The sequence below is a fragment of the Genypterus blacodes genome, unplaced genomic scaffold, assembly GCF_046128005.1.
Source record: "Genypterus blacodes isolate CSIRO-AG114 ecotype Tasmania unplaced genomic scaffold, CSIRO-AGI_Gbla_v1 ptg000045l_1, whole genome shotgun sequence".
NCBI lineage: Eukaryota > Metazoa > Chordata > Actinopteri > Ophidiiformes > Ophidiidae > Genypterus > Genypterus blacodes.
The window spans coordinates 2594855-2612500 of NW_027466858.1; the positions used below are offsets into that span (position 1 = coordinate 2594855).

The window sequence follows — 17646 nt, forward strand, 5'->3', positions numbered from 1 at the left end:
ACCATCTGAGACATCAGGCACCCATGGCTGTCTCACGGAAGAATTTGTCAATATGAGACCTTTTAAGATAACATTCAATTGTATTGCAAATTATCCAAAACGGTGCAGCGGGGCTAGCATTGAGAAATGAAAATGTGAATATTTCCTTTTGTCTATTTATCTTGTTGTTTTGTTATTTGTTTTTGTTTTTTGGCTTTCTTTATTGTGTTACTAAATTATCAAATGTTCAAAAACGGAACGATTGCTATATGGTTTGTATGTTTTTAATCACCGACGTAAATAAAATAGAATAAAATAGAATAAAATAGAATATCTCTAATTCCGCTCCGATGAAGCGCACTGCCGCTGCTGCCCTCATTGGTTCTTGTCCCTCCCTGGCTCGGGTCGGTCCCCGCCCTTTTCCAGTAATCCCGAGCTCCTCTGAATTCTGTGGGAATGGTGCACACACACATCCACACACACACGCAGCACGGGACGGGACGGGACGGGATACGTGAGGAGGAAACCGTTAAAAATCAGTGTCATCCCATATATTTATTTAGTAAAGTACATCACAAACCACTGACGTTTGGGCGAAGCGGATCCCTCAGCAGGTAATTCGACTTTATAACCTCTTTATAACCGAGCCAGATCTTATTCACGGTTCATGGCGGCTAGCTAGCAGTGTTTTTCCAAATATCCGTGGCCTGGTACATGAGGTGGGCTTCTGCCTCTGGATTTACTATGGCCGACATCTTAGATAGTCTAGTTTAGATAAAAGAGTTAAGCTACATTTATAAAGTGAAAAATAATGAGGACAGTGTTTGTGTTTGTTGTTTGTTGCCCCGCTGCTAACGGTCAGGCTAATGGTGTACATTGGCATCTCTGCTGTCAAATGTCCTTGTTTTATTGGAAGTACAGAATTGGGTTCAACAAACAGACTAGAACATATATTAAGTGATAAACACGTACTGTGACGGACGGTATTAGTGTACTGGACCCTCAGTTTGATGTGTGGTTCTGTGTGTAGGTGTGTGTCTGTGTATGTAGGTGTGTCTGTCGTCAGCACGGTGCCGAGTTTTGAGGCTGTTACTGATGTTTTTCTCATCATCCTTTTTGTGTAAAAATGTCATTAAATCATGAAATGTCCGTTAGAAGTTCCCAAATACAACAAAATGTGATATTACATTAGCATTACTTACATAATATAAGATAGAAAATTCCTCAAATCCAGTCTTTAAAATAAATAAAAAACTAAACTGACCAATTGATTATCATTATAGTTTATAATTACTTTCCTCTCATCCCCTATTTATTGAGCATGTCTTTGTTTTAGCACTGTTAATTGTCCACAGAGTGAAAATGAGCAGAAGACGTTATTCATTCACACTCTCAAAGCCATGTGTTATATATGTCTCAGATGTTTGCTGGGTTATTCTCTCTCTGTGGCTTCTGTCTTAAAATGTCACACACTCTTTTTTACACTCCGTTGTGAGTAAATATAGTGGACGGTCCACATAATGTCCACCGGCACAGAGACTTAATTGTTCCCCAAAGTCATTTATCACAGAAGACAGAGTTGTGGTGCATCATTAAATAATCAGTGAGTCACTTTGATTTATCTTAGTAGTAAATAGTAGTTGTTTTATTACATTCTATTAAAATAGTGTCATTTTGAAATTATAAAGACTGAAACTAAAATATCAGCAATAGGGTAAACGTCTAATAAATCTGTTACTATCAAATGTAAAAGCAATTATTTTCTATCTCAGTGACATGTGAATATTTAGGGATTTCACAGCTGATTACAATTTATTATTTATTTATTATTTCCTTGTATTGGCCAGGATGTCAGGCAGAGGTGTTGTTTTAGCTCGTGGCCCTGTTCCACACGTTCAAGCCAAACACTGGAAGCGATCTGAACGTTCATCATTTAAAACAAGTTAGAGGAACATATAGAGTCACTTGAAGCTGGCAGGATAAAGGAAGCCAGTCAGTGTGTTGTTGTCGTAGTGACCAGTCGTCTCTCTGTGTCTGAGCTTGTGTATTTATGGGTTGTGGGAGGATGGACATCACGCGTGTTTTCCGTCCTTTCTGCTTTCTTTTAAAGAAGGTAATTAATTTTCCAGTAGTGTTTTGTTTGTGTCCCCTTGTCTCCGCCATTAGCACAGAAAGTCAGAAAGGGTTACAAGGAAAAGGAAGGAAGAGGAAGGAAGGAAGGAAGCCGTTTGGTCGCGATCCAAAAGCAACACGCACTCGGGACTGAATGTCCTCCTCTCTCCGCTGAGGTCACAGCGGCACCATTTCTTACTCACACACTAACTTGTCCACTCTCTGTCCCCCCCCTGCCTTTCGCTCTTTCGCTCACCAACATCCGGTCATGCTGCCATCCCATTCAAAGGTCACACATAATTAGCCGCTACATCAGATCCCATTTCAACATGTCGCCTCTCTTATAAAGGACACCAGAGCCACCGCATGCTTACTTTTTGGGGCTCTGCTGGTCGCTATGGCAGCCTGATGACAGAGTCGCTGAGCTTAGACATGGAATAGACATCAAGTGTTTCACCGGACAGGCATCCAACTAAGCTGTCCCACATACTTTCAGCAAAGAAAGAACACAAGAGGTTGTAATCTTTGTTTTGTTAGTTTGGTCACGATGGTGAGCTCGGTGTTCCTTGGATTCTGGGTTTGTATCCACACGGGTAAAGATCTCACACACAGATGTCCTTGTGCTGCTGTTGGCTGTGATGAAACCTTTTCTTTGAGTGCTCGAGTGTTTTCCACAAACTTTTTTCCCCCTGTGAAGAAGTATTATTAAGTCATTTTGGTTTTGGCTCCAACTGCGTCTCGTTTTTGGTCCCAGTTTGTATTTGGGAATATCGTGCCACTTTCCTAATTATAGAAACCCCTTAGACTGCAATGATGAGCTGATTCATTAGTACTAAAAAACAATTGAATTATACTTCTTTTCATTTTGTACCTCTGATTAGCTTTTGGATTTGCACTTTTAGTCAAATAAAAAAATAAGTTGGTTATTTTTTTGGTGAGTTTTGTGGGATAAATTAGTTATTTAAAGAAATAAAAGACTTTACAGGCCTTGAATCAATGCAGTGGAAAGAGTTTTGACTGAGACGGGCACAGTATTTGTGTACGATTTAATGTTTAAAATAGAGAACTGTTTAAAGTGTTATTTGGATTATGACAAATGATTAATATGTATTTTGCGGGTGGTTCTACCTGCAGATGTATTTAATATCGCCGGCTCCAAATCAAACAGAACGGTGGCAAAGTCCAACTCCAAATACTGTTTCATTTTCTCGGAATCTGATCTTTCCAAACATCTGTCGGACTGCGGGCACACAGGCGAGGTTTAGGTTTTAGAGTAACACCAGAATCCTCCAGGTCTCTGCAGCGGTCACATTTATGAACGCTGCAGGACAAGGACCAGCGTCCGGGCTAAGAAGTATCGATCTGCGTAAGTGTTTGTGTGCATTTGTTTCTTGGTTAGATTTCCCAGAATACAAGGCTGTTTTTCCCGCTTCTCCGCTGCAAAGTATTGATTTATCCGATCTGTCAGCTGTTTTTAGCACATGCTGGATCAGATGTTGCAAACTTTCTCAGGCTGTTTGTGAAATCAGAATGTGGACTCTCCCTCTGAGTCATGAGCCAATACAACATGTATGGCCTAATTATTTGATGTGCGGTTAGCTAGAGGTACAACCGCACACAGCAGGCCTAATGGATCCCACATGAGAACCGATTGGCCTTCAGATCCGTTTGGGCGTAAACAGGCCTCGACAGCTGCAACTATGCTGGACCTCTAAATCCTCTAAATAATTGGGAGGTGAATCTTTTTTAAGCCGGTGCATTCGGACTAAACTTGGGCAAGAGCAGATTACAGAAGTTTCACAGCTCGACCCGTAGACTCACACTGATTCAAGGCTCTCACTGCTCTGAGGCTCTGAGTTGGCAGGCACAGCTGCAAGACGACGCCTAGTGAAATAATCCATTTGTTGAATTCTGTTCTGTTCAATTGTGAACTTCTTGCTTTTGTATTTCATCTTCTTGACTTTATTTGAGTAACGTCATAATGATCACAGCTTGCATGAGGACAAAACTAAAGTAAAGGATTAGAATCATATATGTGTGATGTCATGAATGATGTCACATTTGTTAATTGTCGGCGTGTTCCATTTGAACTGGGAAGTCGGAATTTCTGAGGCCTGAGTCGGAAATTTCAATCGGAACACCTCCTGAAGAGGGATTTCCAACTCTGAAAGTCTGTGGACCAAACACCAAACACTGACCTCAAATTCCAACACGGCTGCTCTGCGCATCAACAGTGTGAAAGCTTCAGTGTTATACTGTGTATTACACCTCTGCACACAGCACTGTCCACCTATATACTCCTAACAATGGCTAACCTAACAATGGTTTTCCTGGAGGCGTCTTGTTTTGCCAACTTGTTACTGGAACGTACCATTTACCGTGGAAGTCGGAGCTGGGAGTGACAGCAGAGAGGCGTTTGATTGCCCTCCAACATGTGGGACACACAGAGAAGCTTGAGCAATGCTTTGGCATCATGTGATTCTTCTTTTCTTTTCTCAAAGGAATTTGAATGTGTGTGTGTGTGGGTGTGTGTGTGTGTGTGTGTGTGTGTGTGTATGTTTGGCTGTTCTTGAGAATGTTATTTTATCTGAGGCCTGTCCTTGCTTGTCTCAGTAGAAACCAGACCAACTGCACTGTTGAGTATTTTTGGTGACAGCCACACCAACATACCTATTCAGAGAAATATACACACACACACACACCCACCCACAAACTGACACATTCCAGCTAATCACAACAAATTATACACTGAATCTCAGCATTTCCTCTCGTGTTTTATTCTGCCATGTTTTTTTTTCATCCTCTGGTCTTTGGTCACACATTCCTCACAGAGCAGCCAGCTGTTGGTGTCTGTCTATAGCCGTCTTTCCCTCCACACGGGCAGATCTGCGTGTCGGGTTGTCCATGACGACAGGACGGGTGCTGTCTTCAGACCTGCGTCAGTCCTTGGGCGTTTTTTGTTGTGGCTCCCCAGAGACAAAGGGACTAAAAACATTTTCGTTAGATTGCAGAAATGAAACCTCGGCTCATCAGATTGCTGGATGAGCTCCTTTCTCCTCCTCCCAGTAGAGAAACGAGCAAACTGGCCAAGTCTCCACAGATGGATTCTACATTACTCATTTATGTGCATGCTAGAATGTTCCATAAATAGAAGAAGACATCATGTAGAAGTGACAGAAGCTTCAGAACAGAACCACAGCAGCTCTCAGCCTAAAACATCAGAATATTCTCTCTATATAAATATAAAATAGCGTGTTGCCTATCTAACACCTCTCTTCCTGTCTTTGCCCCGCAGGACGGGCTCTGCGTTCCATCAGGATGATTGGCGTTGTGCTGCTGTAGGGGAGAGAAGCGCCGCACTGGGACGAGCTGTCATGATGTCTCGATCGGTTGTCGGGCGGTGCTCGACGCCTTACTGTCCTGCTGCCTGGCTCATCTGTGTGGTCTTCAGCCTCGCCGCTCTACACACTCACGCCACAGATGGTGAGAACATCATTTGTATGTGGGACGACTCCAGCAGCATCCAGCCTCATACGCCATCATTTTGCTGCGTTTAATAGCCAACAGGAGTTATTGGCTTTGAAATTACTTTTTTATGTTTGTTCCCTTTCCAGTAACCTGTCCGCTCTACTTATTTATACATCATACGTACATTTTCCAACAGGTCCTGTGGTTTATCGAGGTTGCTATAGTTGGACGGTATTACAAGCTTAACTAAACCGTAGCCTTTCTGTCTCCAGTGCTTCCTGTGCCCCAGCAGATGAGCTCCTCCTCTAACTTTGATGCACAGGAACTGTCCTTGTACTGGCTGGGAGGAGCAGCCACGACCTTTGACCTCATGATACTAAGAACTGAACTCAATGAATCCGTCTTCTACGTAAGGACTTTTCTTCCTAGGTCTTGTTTCTTTTTAGAAGGCACGTTCTACCAACTTGTTCTGAATCCTATCACTCTCACTCTTTATTATAATTACAGGAGACTGTTTCCGTGGCACCGGATCGGGCGAGTGGTCGGCACCAGTGGAACTGGACCTCAGTTGAACCCCTTGAGTGTACCTCACTGTCAATCAAAATCCGCTCTAGAGACAGGCAGGCGACGAGTAACTGGAGCGACGTGCTGATACTTCAAGGTTAGAGAGAGACAATGTTTACTTCATCACAACAGGCGGAAGTTAAGAATAGGACCATCATACCATCCCTGTACCACCGGATTCTCCTGTCCTTAACACACAGAGTCACACAATTATCTTCCATATCCCCTGTATGTCCTGATGAGCAGCCAGAGTTTAAAGGAGATGCTACTGCAGATCCACAACTCAGAGACACAGAGTTCAAATTCAGCCTCATTTAAAGTTTCCTAATGGTTTTTAAGGTCCGGGGGGAGAACAGATGCTCTTTTGTTGTTCCTGTGTTCTTAAACAGATTGTTTACTAATAATTCATGTAGTGGAAATTAGCATTAGTGGAAAATGTGATGTAAAGAAGGAGTGCAAGGAAAGAAAGGGAAGGTTGAAACCCTACATGCAGCGTGAAAGCAGATGTTTGAGAGGTTTGGCTGAGGTTCTCCCCTTGTGGTTACTGTACATCTGCTTTACACCGCCAATGGAAACTATTAGAATGTGTTGAAAATGTTTCTCAAGCAACGTCAAATTCAAGGAGACATTCTGCTCTGTGAAAGTCCACCTCCTCTTCAGATCGTCTCTCCTTACTATGTCTCTTAAACCGACCAAAGAAGTTTCCTCTGCCCCCAAATATGGACGTCCATATCTCCGCCTCCTTCCATGTGACATTTCTAAACATACATCTCTCGCCATCTCTCCAGGAAAGGATCTCCCCACCAACCAGAGGTCCCAGATGTACCCCCAGGACAGAGTCGTACCTGCTGGAGCCAACACCACCTTCTGCTGCATCGTGGAAGAGGGGAAGGTGTTTGGTAGCATCTCCTACAGAAACAGCAAACATATCATGAGGGTGACGCGGCTGAGCAGGCGAACCTACGCCATGACTAGCACCAACCAGGAACCTTCAGGAAAGACGGGAACAAACGTCTTCTGCTGCGGCGACCCAAAGGAGACTCTGACCGGATCTGTGGTGTTTGTTGGAAGTAAGAGGCAAAGTTCTGAACGGTTCTGATATGTAGGATGGATGAATCACATCTATTCATAGATCCATTCATCCTTCTCTATGTATGATTAAGCAACCAAACATGTTTCTTCTTGTTGTCTCCACCCTCCAGATCCTCCTCTGCCCAGCGATTTGGTGTGTGAGACTCAGGACTTGACCTCCGCCGTGTGCCAGTGGAAAGCAGGACGGGACACACACTTGTACGGCAGAAAACGGATGACCTATTTCTCACTGAACGGAAGGTAAACTCACTCACGTTCGTAAACACAAACGTATGTAGCGGCAGGATATGTCAGGCAAAGTCTGTCGGCTTTATGTTTGAGTTTTGGTTTGGAATACAATTGCCCGTTTGTGTGCTTTGTAGGGATAAACCTATTATCTGTGTCTTTGAACATTCTGACAGATGAATACAAACCCAGGCATTAGTCACGGCCATGTGTGTGTACGCATTGATTTGCTTGTGATTTGTGTGGGAGTGTGTTGCGTGTTTCTATGTAGCTGGTTTGGAGTCTTGTGTGTTTTTATGGCTCAACTGCGTCTTGCTCCGATCCAGAAGATCATAAAACAGGAAATGAAATGACAAGGTGTACTTGTTGGTGTATTGGAGACGTAAAGTGTAAAGTCATAACAGGTCTTAACTCTGGCTGAGTCACACACACACAGCGGTCTGTGAGCCAGGATGCAGCCGTGTGAGACAATGTACCTGCATTATTTATGATTGTTCTCTCTGTCTCGCTCTAAAAGACGCTTTCGCCTCAGAAAGTTATCGGCTGGGAGGGAAGATCAGGAGGAATAAGGAGCATTTAGTCTAAGTAACCACTTGATGCCTCTGAGTGTCCATTTAATGGTGACATGGGGATCGGCTCTCTGCCAGAGCTTTTACAGGAATCGTCCATATGCGGGCCAGAACAGCAGTCCCATTATGATGAATGCGTCTGCGTCTGTGTCCTCATGTGGCATGGATTGTTTGTCTTAAGGGGCCGGTTCACCTTTTCCTTCCTCTTTTTTCCGTCTTATGAACCTGCTGTTTATTTTGTTTTGCCTTTTCTGTTTGTTGTAGGCGCTGTGCTGCGGCCCAGCTGTGTAATACGCCCCAATGGGACGGGAACTGGACTCTAGTAGCTGTGAATCCATTGGGCCAGCACAGCCTGACTTATTCTGCTGAGCTCAGTCACAGAAGTACGGCCTCTCCCAACACCAACACGTTATATCAACCTTATGTGATCATTTTGTAGATATAAGAAAATAATTACATACATTTGTGGCTCTCTCTCCCGTTCCCCAGTACGTCCTGTACCTCCCGATACCCTGACCTTTGTCTCCCATGCTTGGAACGCCTCTGTGCTGTGGCAGTGGAGGTACCAGAGCTACGACTCCCTGGCTCTCGTCTGCCAGGCCAACATCACCAACAACTGGCACACTACAACGGTGAGTTCTCTTTGAGTGTCAGAAAGCAGAAGTTTATGTTCTCAGATGGTTTGGTTTGGCTTCAGTGGTTTCTCTTTCCGTGTGTTGGGCAAATATCATTTCTGTCTTGGAAGGAAAGTCTGGTGCTACATCTTCATTAGCAGTCGTTAAAGGTGATGTGTTTCTCCACAGCGTACTTTCTCTGGTGTAGGTCTGCGGTCTGTGGTTCTGTTGGACCTACAGCCTGATGAGGAGTTCAGTATCCGGGTCCGCTGTGGAGCCCAGAAGAACTTCTGGAAGTGGGGAGACTGGAGTGGCTCTTTTTCATTCCAAACCAGTATTGACGGTAAATGGTTCATCCCTGCTTTAGTAGATATATTATCATCAACAGCTTCATCAGGATGGCCTGTAGCTTTAGTCACTATAGTTCTGCTGCTGTATGACGTAATCACACTGTAATCACACTCAAGTACTGCGAAAATATTTTGTCTGAAAAATTGGGAAGACATTTTAGTTAAGCAAATTCATCAAATGCCTTCTGAACCAAAGTGGCCAGAGGGTGGCGCTCTGTCACCATACACACATTGTGTTCATCCTGCTTATGTGTTATTTTTGTAAATGACGTTCCATTTTACATTCTGTTTATCTTATTATTGGAATTTATTTTTAGAAGTAGCGGTGTCATGTGGCTAAATTAGCAGCTTTTACAGTGTTGAATATTTATTGTATTTAATTCTTCTTCTTTTTCTCATTCTTTCAGTTCCAGAGGCTCCTGATGTGTGGATGTGGATGAACAGAGACAACACAGGGAGGGTCGTTTGGAAGGTGAATTTTAATATTTATCCATTAAGTATTTTTGATTCTTTACTGAAATTAACTAGTTAATTATGCCCTTCATTGGTGGGGAACACTTATATACTATACATGCAAACAGGAAGGGAAGGTTGATTTAAAGGGAACCTGTTTGTCTCCTTCCAGCCTCTGACACGGCAAGAGAGTCACGGTCTGATCACAGGCTATGAAGTGACTCTGTGGAGTCCCGATGAGAACATTCAGCACACTGAGACGCTTCCTCGCAGCACCTGCACTGTGCCGGTCAACCTCACACACATCTCTACCAGCAGCGACAACAACAAGGTCGTAGCCACCGTCATAGCAAAGAATGGTGCTGGAGTGTCACAGCCTGCCAGCCTAGTCCTACCTCTACATGTGATCGGTACGTGGAAACAGAGGGTTGGGATGAAAATGAGATGTTATAATCTAGAATGAAGTGTAAGTTTAACTTGTTTTGGATACATATTGTCTGTCTTTCTGAACAGATCTGGATGTGGAGGCCCCGACTGTTTCTAGAGCAGTTTATGTGGATGGAGGCTTCCCTTTGTCCTGGCAAAACAATGCCAATGCAACCTGTGGCTATGTGTTAGAGTGGCACGACTCGTTCTGCCCACAGGACTGCCCTGTGGAATGGACCAAGGTGAAGGCCGGAACCACCAATGTCTCCTTTGAGTCAGGTAAGCTGCTCATGCCTGGCCTGTCCCTTCATCCACAAAGGCCCTATAGTTTAGCAAAGAGAGCAAGAAGAGCTGTAATAATAATAATAATAATAATAATAATCTCTGTCCTTGCCATGCAGATAACTTCCAGCCAGGTGTGAGGTACACGTTTTCACTCTACAGCTGCTCCTCAGACGCTCCAGAGCTGCTGCAGCAATGGCAGGGATACATGCAGGAGCTGGGTAAGACTAGCACTCTACATGTCATAAGTACATCTATACAACGGACAGGTCAGTTGCTCACCCATTGTTTCTTCCTGTCTTCTGCCATGCCTCCCCCTCCCCTCTTCTCCTCCCTCCCTTCCTCTCACAGTTCCTTCCAGTTTTGTCCCGTACCTGTCCACCAGTCAGCAGGGCTCTGATGTGCAGCTAAGCTGGGGGGAGATACCAGAGACCAAGAGAAGAGGGTTTCTCCGAGGCTACAACCTTTACATAAGCAGTGGCTCCAAACTCAAACTTATAGGTACATTCTATTACAGGAAATGTTCCTTCTGTGCATGAGGATTGTAGCCTGCCCCCTGTTCCTCTCCTTCCTCGCATTTCCTGTTTTCACTCATCTTTCCTTGCACAGCCAACCTGTCCGACCCAGGCAGCAGGAGCTACATAGTCAAAGGTCTCTCAGAGGGCTCGTATAAGTTCACCGTTAAGGCGTACACCTCAGCCGGCCAGGACACAGGAGCCACCGCCTCTATAACAGTGGAGTTGTTTGGTACGTGTCCATATTTGAGATATTCATGTCCTAATTACCAACACAAGTTCAGCTACCCTGTGTTACAATGACATACATGAGTTGGATTGTTGATTGATCTCTAATGTGGTGATTTGTGTTTGTATTTACAGCTGATTGGTTAATCCTGGAAATCTTGGCTTCTCTGGGAACCATGACTTTATTCTTAATTGTTGTCACCTTTATTTGCTACAAGAAAAGGAAATGGTAAGAGCGCCGCACTACTGCCTCTCGCTCCTGTCCGTGTTTCCATATTTACAAGAGTATCAGCTCAAGCTTCTAACGATTAATCGCTAATTTGTTTCAATTGGTCGATTAATCTACAGATTATTTTTTATTACTCAATTAATATAACAATTTATTTCCCTAAAATAAATATCAAACTTATCTCATTCGTATTTCAACATTTTATTCAATCATCTTCTCTTAAAAACAAATAAATGTAACTAAAGACAAAATGCACTGTATTGTCCCACAACAACAATAATATCTTGGTTTTGAGGGATAATCTCTATTTTACAGTGCAACATCAAATCTCGTAAAATCTAATCAAAGTAAGTGCATAATCAAGTCAAGTAAAAGTGATCGAGTGCCATCAGCATTTAGCAATCAAACAGCAAAAATAAAATGAGTGTAAAATATTCAAGTCACTGTCAGAAGGAATAACTGAGCAACCTCCAGTTTAGCAGCTCAACATAAAATCATCTTGCTGTAACATTTGTGCAATTTGAGGAACAGAAGAATAACTAAAGCTGGATCAGATCTCAATAACACACAACCACACACACACCGTCTACGTGTGTCCTGTCCTCCTCCGCAAGAACAATCAGTTCACTCATCCATGACATGGCAGAATAACAGCGCATGGTGTAACATTACATCATCAGCGGTGCAGAAATGGCTTTCAAAACGAGCGTTCACTAAAATCAATATGAAGTGACCACAAACACAAACCCGTCCCTCGTGTTGATGCTTGGAGGGTAAACAGGACTCACGGTGCCTCCTGACAAAACGCTCCGAATGCTTCACTTCAGTTGTGCTGCTGTGGAAATCCATTTCTGTTTTTTAAAGTTTACAGAGCTCTTGATTATTCGGTGTCTGTAACAAACACTCCCACACTTAGGTTTAGACGATCGTGGGCGACTTTTTTTTCCGCCACAGCCTTGTTCTCAGGTTGAATGATCCATGTTTTTACCTGGCGCAGTCTTCTTACGTCATTGCGTAGGCATAGACGCACGGTTAGGATAGGATAGGACTTTATTGTCTGGACTTTATATATCGATTATGTTGACGTTACTTTCATGTCGTCCATAGCGACAATGACTGGGCTAGAAGGTGACATTTTGCTTTCTGTTCAGGGTGAAGAAGGCTTTTTATCCTGACATTCCTGAGCCCAAGCTGCCTGGTGATTGGTCCAGGACGCAGGTACAGAATCAGTTTAATGTAAAGCTGTACATACAGTATAGATCAAATTTAAACACACAATGATGTTCTCCTTGCACATGTGTATCTAAAATCATTTGGTTAATTCTCCTTAAATATCTTTCTTCCTTAGATTAGATTTCTCAGATTTTCCATTTTAAATTGTAGTGCTAACCAAGGGTTAAATCACTCTGTGTTCTACAGGGTCCACTGAATGTGAAGTCATCTCCCCACAGCATGGTCCATATTGTAGAAAAGCCTGAGTGGGATTCTAGTAAAGAAGCACTTGTGGTCATCCCTGAAGAAGATGAGGATGAAGAAGAGGGCCAGGGAATAGGAGACGAGCCCGTGGACACAGACGAGCCAACGTCACTACGCTACTACAACCAAGTGGTGGATGAGCGACCCATAAGACCACGTTACCCAGACTCCTCTGATTCTTCTGCGTCGTCTCTAGACTCAGGCCGCACTGATGTGACCTACACTGGGATCCAGACCTCGGGGTCCTCCATGGTCTTCCAGCTTGAGCCTCAGGGTTCTTCAGAGCACCCCCAACCTCAATTCGATCTGTCTGTAAGCGGCGGAAATGGAGGAGGAGGTTATCGACCCCAGATGCAGCCTGGACCCACAAACAATGACTCAGACGTCGACCCCTCTGAGCCTTTCCTGGACCCGCAGCCCGCTATCACTGGGGGCTACCAGCCTCAGAGCTCCTGGCACTTGGACTCCCCCGTGGAGGCCGGGGAAGGTGCGGGCCTGGCGCCGTCTCTAGGCTCCCCAACGTCTGTGGCTTCCACTCAGTTTCTCCTCCCTGATGGCGATTCGGAGGAACCTACAGACAGGAAACGCCAAGTGTCATCATCTCCAGCTACCTGGTTCACCAACCTGATGTCATCTACAAAGCCATGATCTCCTCAAACTACTAGCAGCAAGACCGGGGAGAGGTTTGTTCATGGACATAATATCAAACATTCAGATTCATTGCTGTTATCGCTGTCGTGCATCAAACAAGTGGAGCCCTGGAGGTTTTACGCTCAATGAAGCAGGTATACTGTTCCGTCTCTGATAGGTAGCTGTAGGTTCTATTGATTGCACTTTGACGATGTTAAGGTGTTTACTTCCAACACACGTGTCAGTTTAAGGAAAACAGGTTTGTCTTTCATGCAAATGTCATAAGCAAAGGTGTGGACATTTATTACAATCTCCAAATGCTTCCTCTACTTGATAGAATAGTGCTAGGGACAGATTTGTTAGTAGAGTCTAACAAACGGGACTTCTGAATTTCAAACGCTTTAGTTTCTTTGTGACGTGAACTTAGAGATCTCATGGACGCTGCAGAAACCGCAAGCAGCAAGATTCAGTCAGAAGGAACGAAGGCACAACGAAACAGAAAACAACCAAGAACAAGCTGATGAGCGACTGAAAGGACAAGAAGCACCTGGGGGGAAAACTAGATTGAGCAACTGCAGAAAGATGGCAGCCACTTTATCATTATGAAGGTGGCTGTGATCCTTTACAGACTCCATTCAACGACGCTCTTCTGATCTGATTGATAATTGTCACTTCACACACACATACACACACACACACACACACACACACACACACAGGGGCGGTGCTCTCCTTTATGGACTGGAAGGTTCTGGGCGTCGGACCCGGCGGACACACATAGTACACACGTATAAGCTAGAACATGAATATGAACTCATGTAACTGTAACAAACAAAACTGTTACTTTGGATTGTTTTTGTTGATTTGTTCTTATGCATTTGATATTTTAGGAAACTTAAACGAGGCCAGTGTTGTATTATTATTATTTTTTAAACATTGTATTATGTGTTGCCTCATCCTTCAGTGACATGACAGCAACGTTTCACATTGAGTTCATGGCTGGGAACCAACAAATCTATACAAAGTCAGTGTTTTCAATGATCTTGATAAATGTTATACTTCCAGTCATTTGCACCATGTCACTTTTCCCACAATGCCTTGTTCTTGCTCTGTAAAATGCAAACAAAAGGAATAGTACGCAGCTCACGGATCAGGAGTGTATCGCATGAGAAACAGGACACACCCCACTGGAACACACGATGAGTTGAATCATTGATCTGATCAAAGGATGACATTTCCAGTTTTGTGACGTTGTTGTAATTGTTATGATGCTATTCTGACTTTGTTTTTTGTTTGGTGATGAAGAACTGCTTCCTCTTGCTCTCTTTAAACACAGAGAGGTGATGTATTTGATGTAGATTTGCTGTGCTTAGAGGTTTTTACTACTTTAAGGTAAATTAGACCAATAGTTGAGTTCGCATATTTAGAAAAAAGGGACTTTTTATTAGACACAGTAATGAGATGAGACTTCATGCGGTCACATATTGGTACTAATTGACTAAATTGTTATCACTAGGCTTTAATCATGCTTTGGGGGGAATGACCCTGTGAGCACGGACGACTTCACAGCTGGTTTACATCTGTAGAATAATGGAACACTTAATTGCCTAGGAATAAACTCCACATGCTTCCTCTCCTCCGGTGGACGGTGCGGACTAAAGGAATGTACCCCAGCTTAGACGACACTAAGAATCAACCCTTTGACATTGTGATCCAAAGGTAAATTGGGTTTTATTTTGCCCTGGCTCGTCTCAGAAGCAGTAAACGGCCTTTTATTCTCTCCGAGCCTCCAGCCAGCAAGCTTTAAGCAAAACTACTGTGACATGAACGCTGACTCGGACGAGGGATGAACAGATAAAGAGACGGTTCCACTTTGACTACTACTGTATGTCCCCCTTCCTCTTCTGTGACTCGGGAGTCGGTTGATCGGTGAATGAACCGGCTGAGCTCGTTGATCGTTTTTACGGTGGATTTAGTTTTGAATACACAACAAACAAAAGGTTGCATGATTGTTTTCCTTTGAAGCCTTAAACCAGCCGGGCTTTGGAGACTAACCTGTGAATGCTACAGTGTGTGTGTGTGTGTTACATGCTTTTAAAAACAGCACCTTTTACTTTTCTCTAAATCTTTTTTTTAATATATATAGATAACTAACTGTACAGTAAATATCCTGTAACTATTTGTTTCCTTCTTACATTAAGAGTTATGTTTATATTGCGTTGGAGATTATATTCCCTCAACCACAAACTGGCATTGTTAATAGTGACTAACCAGCTTTTCTGAGAGTAAAGGCAAATGTTAATGTTCGTAGATTTAATTCTATAGAATGTAGTGCGATCATGCTTTAATTGTGTGTTTGGAGTGTCCGACTGCTACACGGGTGAAAACCTTTACAGTGTATCTCCAAAGTCACCTAGTAGGAATCAGTGTGTGTGCTTCTGTCTGTCCTATGTGTTAATTCTGTCTTCCTGCTTTGTTTTAGTGTCTCATCATGAGTGTGTAGCTTTGCTTAACGCTCCCTAAAGTCAGTTGGGCCAGTTGAACTCACCATTCAGACTCTGTGTGTGTGTGTGTGTATATATAGAAACTGCTGACCTGCACATTCTAGTCCCTTCTGTTACACTTTTACTCTGTCCATCCAAAAAGCTTTGAGTTGTGTAGGATCGTTGTGTGGTGACTGTAACAGGGTACACTAGCTGCTTTACACTGTCGCTGCCTTCCCTCCCTCTCTCTCTCTCGCCCTATATGTGTTTGCAAAATTGATGCATGTTGTATAAACTCCTACTGTAAAACAGGAATCCCTGCTTATAGTTTGGTTTTCAAACACTAATCCTGCCTAATGTTGTGCATGACAACACGACTGAAGCGATGTTTTGCAGCAGAAAATGGTTCCAGTGCTGAATGCAGTTGCTTCGGTGAATAATGCTTTACTTAGTGAATAAAACTGTGTGCTAATTGTAAACACTAAGAACACAATCTGAAATGTCTCAATGTTTAACGGCAATAAAGTTATTTAATTGTCTGGCCCCTTGTTCATTCTGTTTGTCTTTGCTCAGATCCCCGATGTGTCGCTCTTTAAGTACCAAATATAAGGAAGTATTTGGAATTCAGCATGTTTTACATCACTGCACCATGAATGTTATTGGGCTTTTTGATAAACAACTGATATATTTCATGTCGATGTCAAAAACAAATGGATTCAGTTCAGATTGACCCTTTTAAATACAAATTTAGTAGAAACAATTGCCGTTTCAGTGAAGTGTCATTTTCCACGTGACCTTCTCTGGTTCTCCCCCAGCATTCTTTCATCCAGGACATGATGGAGAGCTCAATGTCCCCCATGTCCTTCATGTCCCCGGGTCAGTTCATCTGCTCATGGTACAGTTGAGGACCTCTGCTGTGCTTTCTGTGACTACGTGCTACAGTCAGACTCATTGTTCTGCTCTACTTGTTTAGAGGAGATAGTGATTTAGTATATTTAGATAATTTCCTCCCTCTCATCTCATCCCTTCCTTCTTGTTTCCTGTCTTTCTATCTGCTGCATATACGTCTCTGTATGTTCTCTCTCTTTGTTGCTCGGAACATGACAGTCTGGCCTCTGAGTCCTGATGAAACCCTACAAGTTTTGAAGTATCCTCATCATCTGACATGTAACAATCATCTTAGCTGTCAAACAGAATTATCCACTTTAGTATTAAAAGAATAAACGTCCCATAGTTCCCATAGCTGTTTAGGAATGATGAGTTAATGAGTGACATAATAGAAGCAGTGATGACAGGATCGACCCCTCCGGCTCACTTTCTCTCTCTCCCATTCACTCCAGCAGTTTTCCTGACTGACCTTTTCTTTCTTCTAATGACCTCTGGGAAACAGACAAACTTTAGTTTCAACTACAGTGACTTTATTGTCCAGAATAACCTACATGTCCAGCCTGACCTGCCAGCAACGGCCTGCCAAGGGCACCCGCAACCCGACCACCGCCTCTCCGTCTCCCCTCTCAGTGCCGCCTGTCGGCCCATTGAGATCTTGTGCATGCTGAGTAAAAACAAAGTCAGATGGGAAAAGCTATGAATGGTATGAACTGACCTTTCTTATAACTAGATGAAGACTCGACTGTTTCCTATATTAAGTACCAGACAACATATAAGATAACCTTTTGTTGCCTCTTACAAATAAAGCTTTGGTTTCTCTCTGGGAAATTTTGCTGAGAATGTGTTCCTCTTTGCTCATTCTGCTTTTTGTATATCCTTTATCGATCCTGTGGACCCCTTGTGGAGTCTTGTTTTATTTCTTGTCCTCCATGATCCGTCAATGGCCTGACTCGACCTGGAGTGGATTTCAGGACATGTTTTTTAATCATTTACAACACTAAAAGACTGAACTTTGTCACAGAAACTCTCTTCCGGACTCTGGCTCAGTGTTTTCTCCGTCTGA

At 43.3% G+C, this 17646-nt stretch overlaps 2 protein-coding genes across 3 annotated transcripts in view; both read left to right on the top strand.

Moving 5' to 3' along the window:
• Positions 1 to 447: 447 nt before the first annotated feature.
• Positions 448 to 16236, top strand: lifra (LIF receptor subunit alpha a). The gene is made up of 18 exons (XM_076149393.1): positions 448 to 593; positions 5387 to 5574; positions 5832 to 5968; positions 6067 to 6220; positions 6912 to 7193; positions 7326 to 7455; positions 8274 to 8392; positions 8499 to 8641; positions 8813 to 8966; positions 9381 to 9445; positions 9599 to 9836; positions 9940 to 10131; positions 10254 to 10355; positions 10486 to 10635; positions 10744 to 10881; positions 11013 to 11106; positions 12258 to 12324; positions 12526 to 16236. Exons 2-18 carry the CDS (start codon positions 5466 to 5468, stop codon positions 13228 to 13230), a joined length of 2979 nt encoding a protein of 992 aa, XP_076005508.1. The 5' UTR covers positions 448 to 593; positions 5387 to 5465; the 3' UTR covers positions 13231 to 16236.
• An 837-nt stretch (positions 16237 to 17073) lies between these two features.
• The window catches only part of LOC143000165 (UDP-glucuronosyltransferase 3A1-like), a 3573-nt gene continuing 3000 nt past the window's right edge, over positions 17074 to 17646 (top strand). The window contains exons 1-2 of one of the 2 annotated variants that reach the window (XM_076149391.1): positions 17074 to 17286; positions 17605 to 17646. The exon at positions 17605 to 17646 is cut by the window's right edge and continues 89 nt beyond it. The gene's annotated coding sequence lies outside the window, so the exon portion shown is untranslated. The remainder of the gene's footprint in view (positions 17287 to 17604) is intronic. The other variant, XM_076149392.1, reaches the window with a different exon arrangement.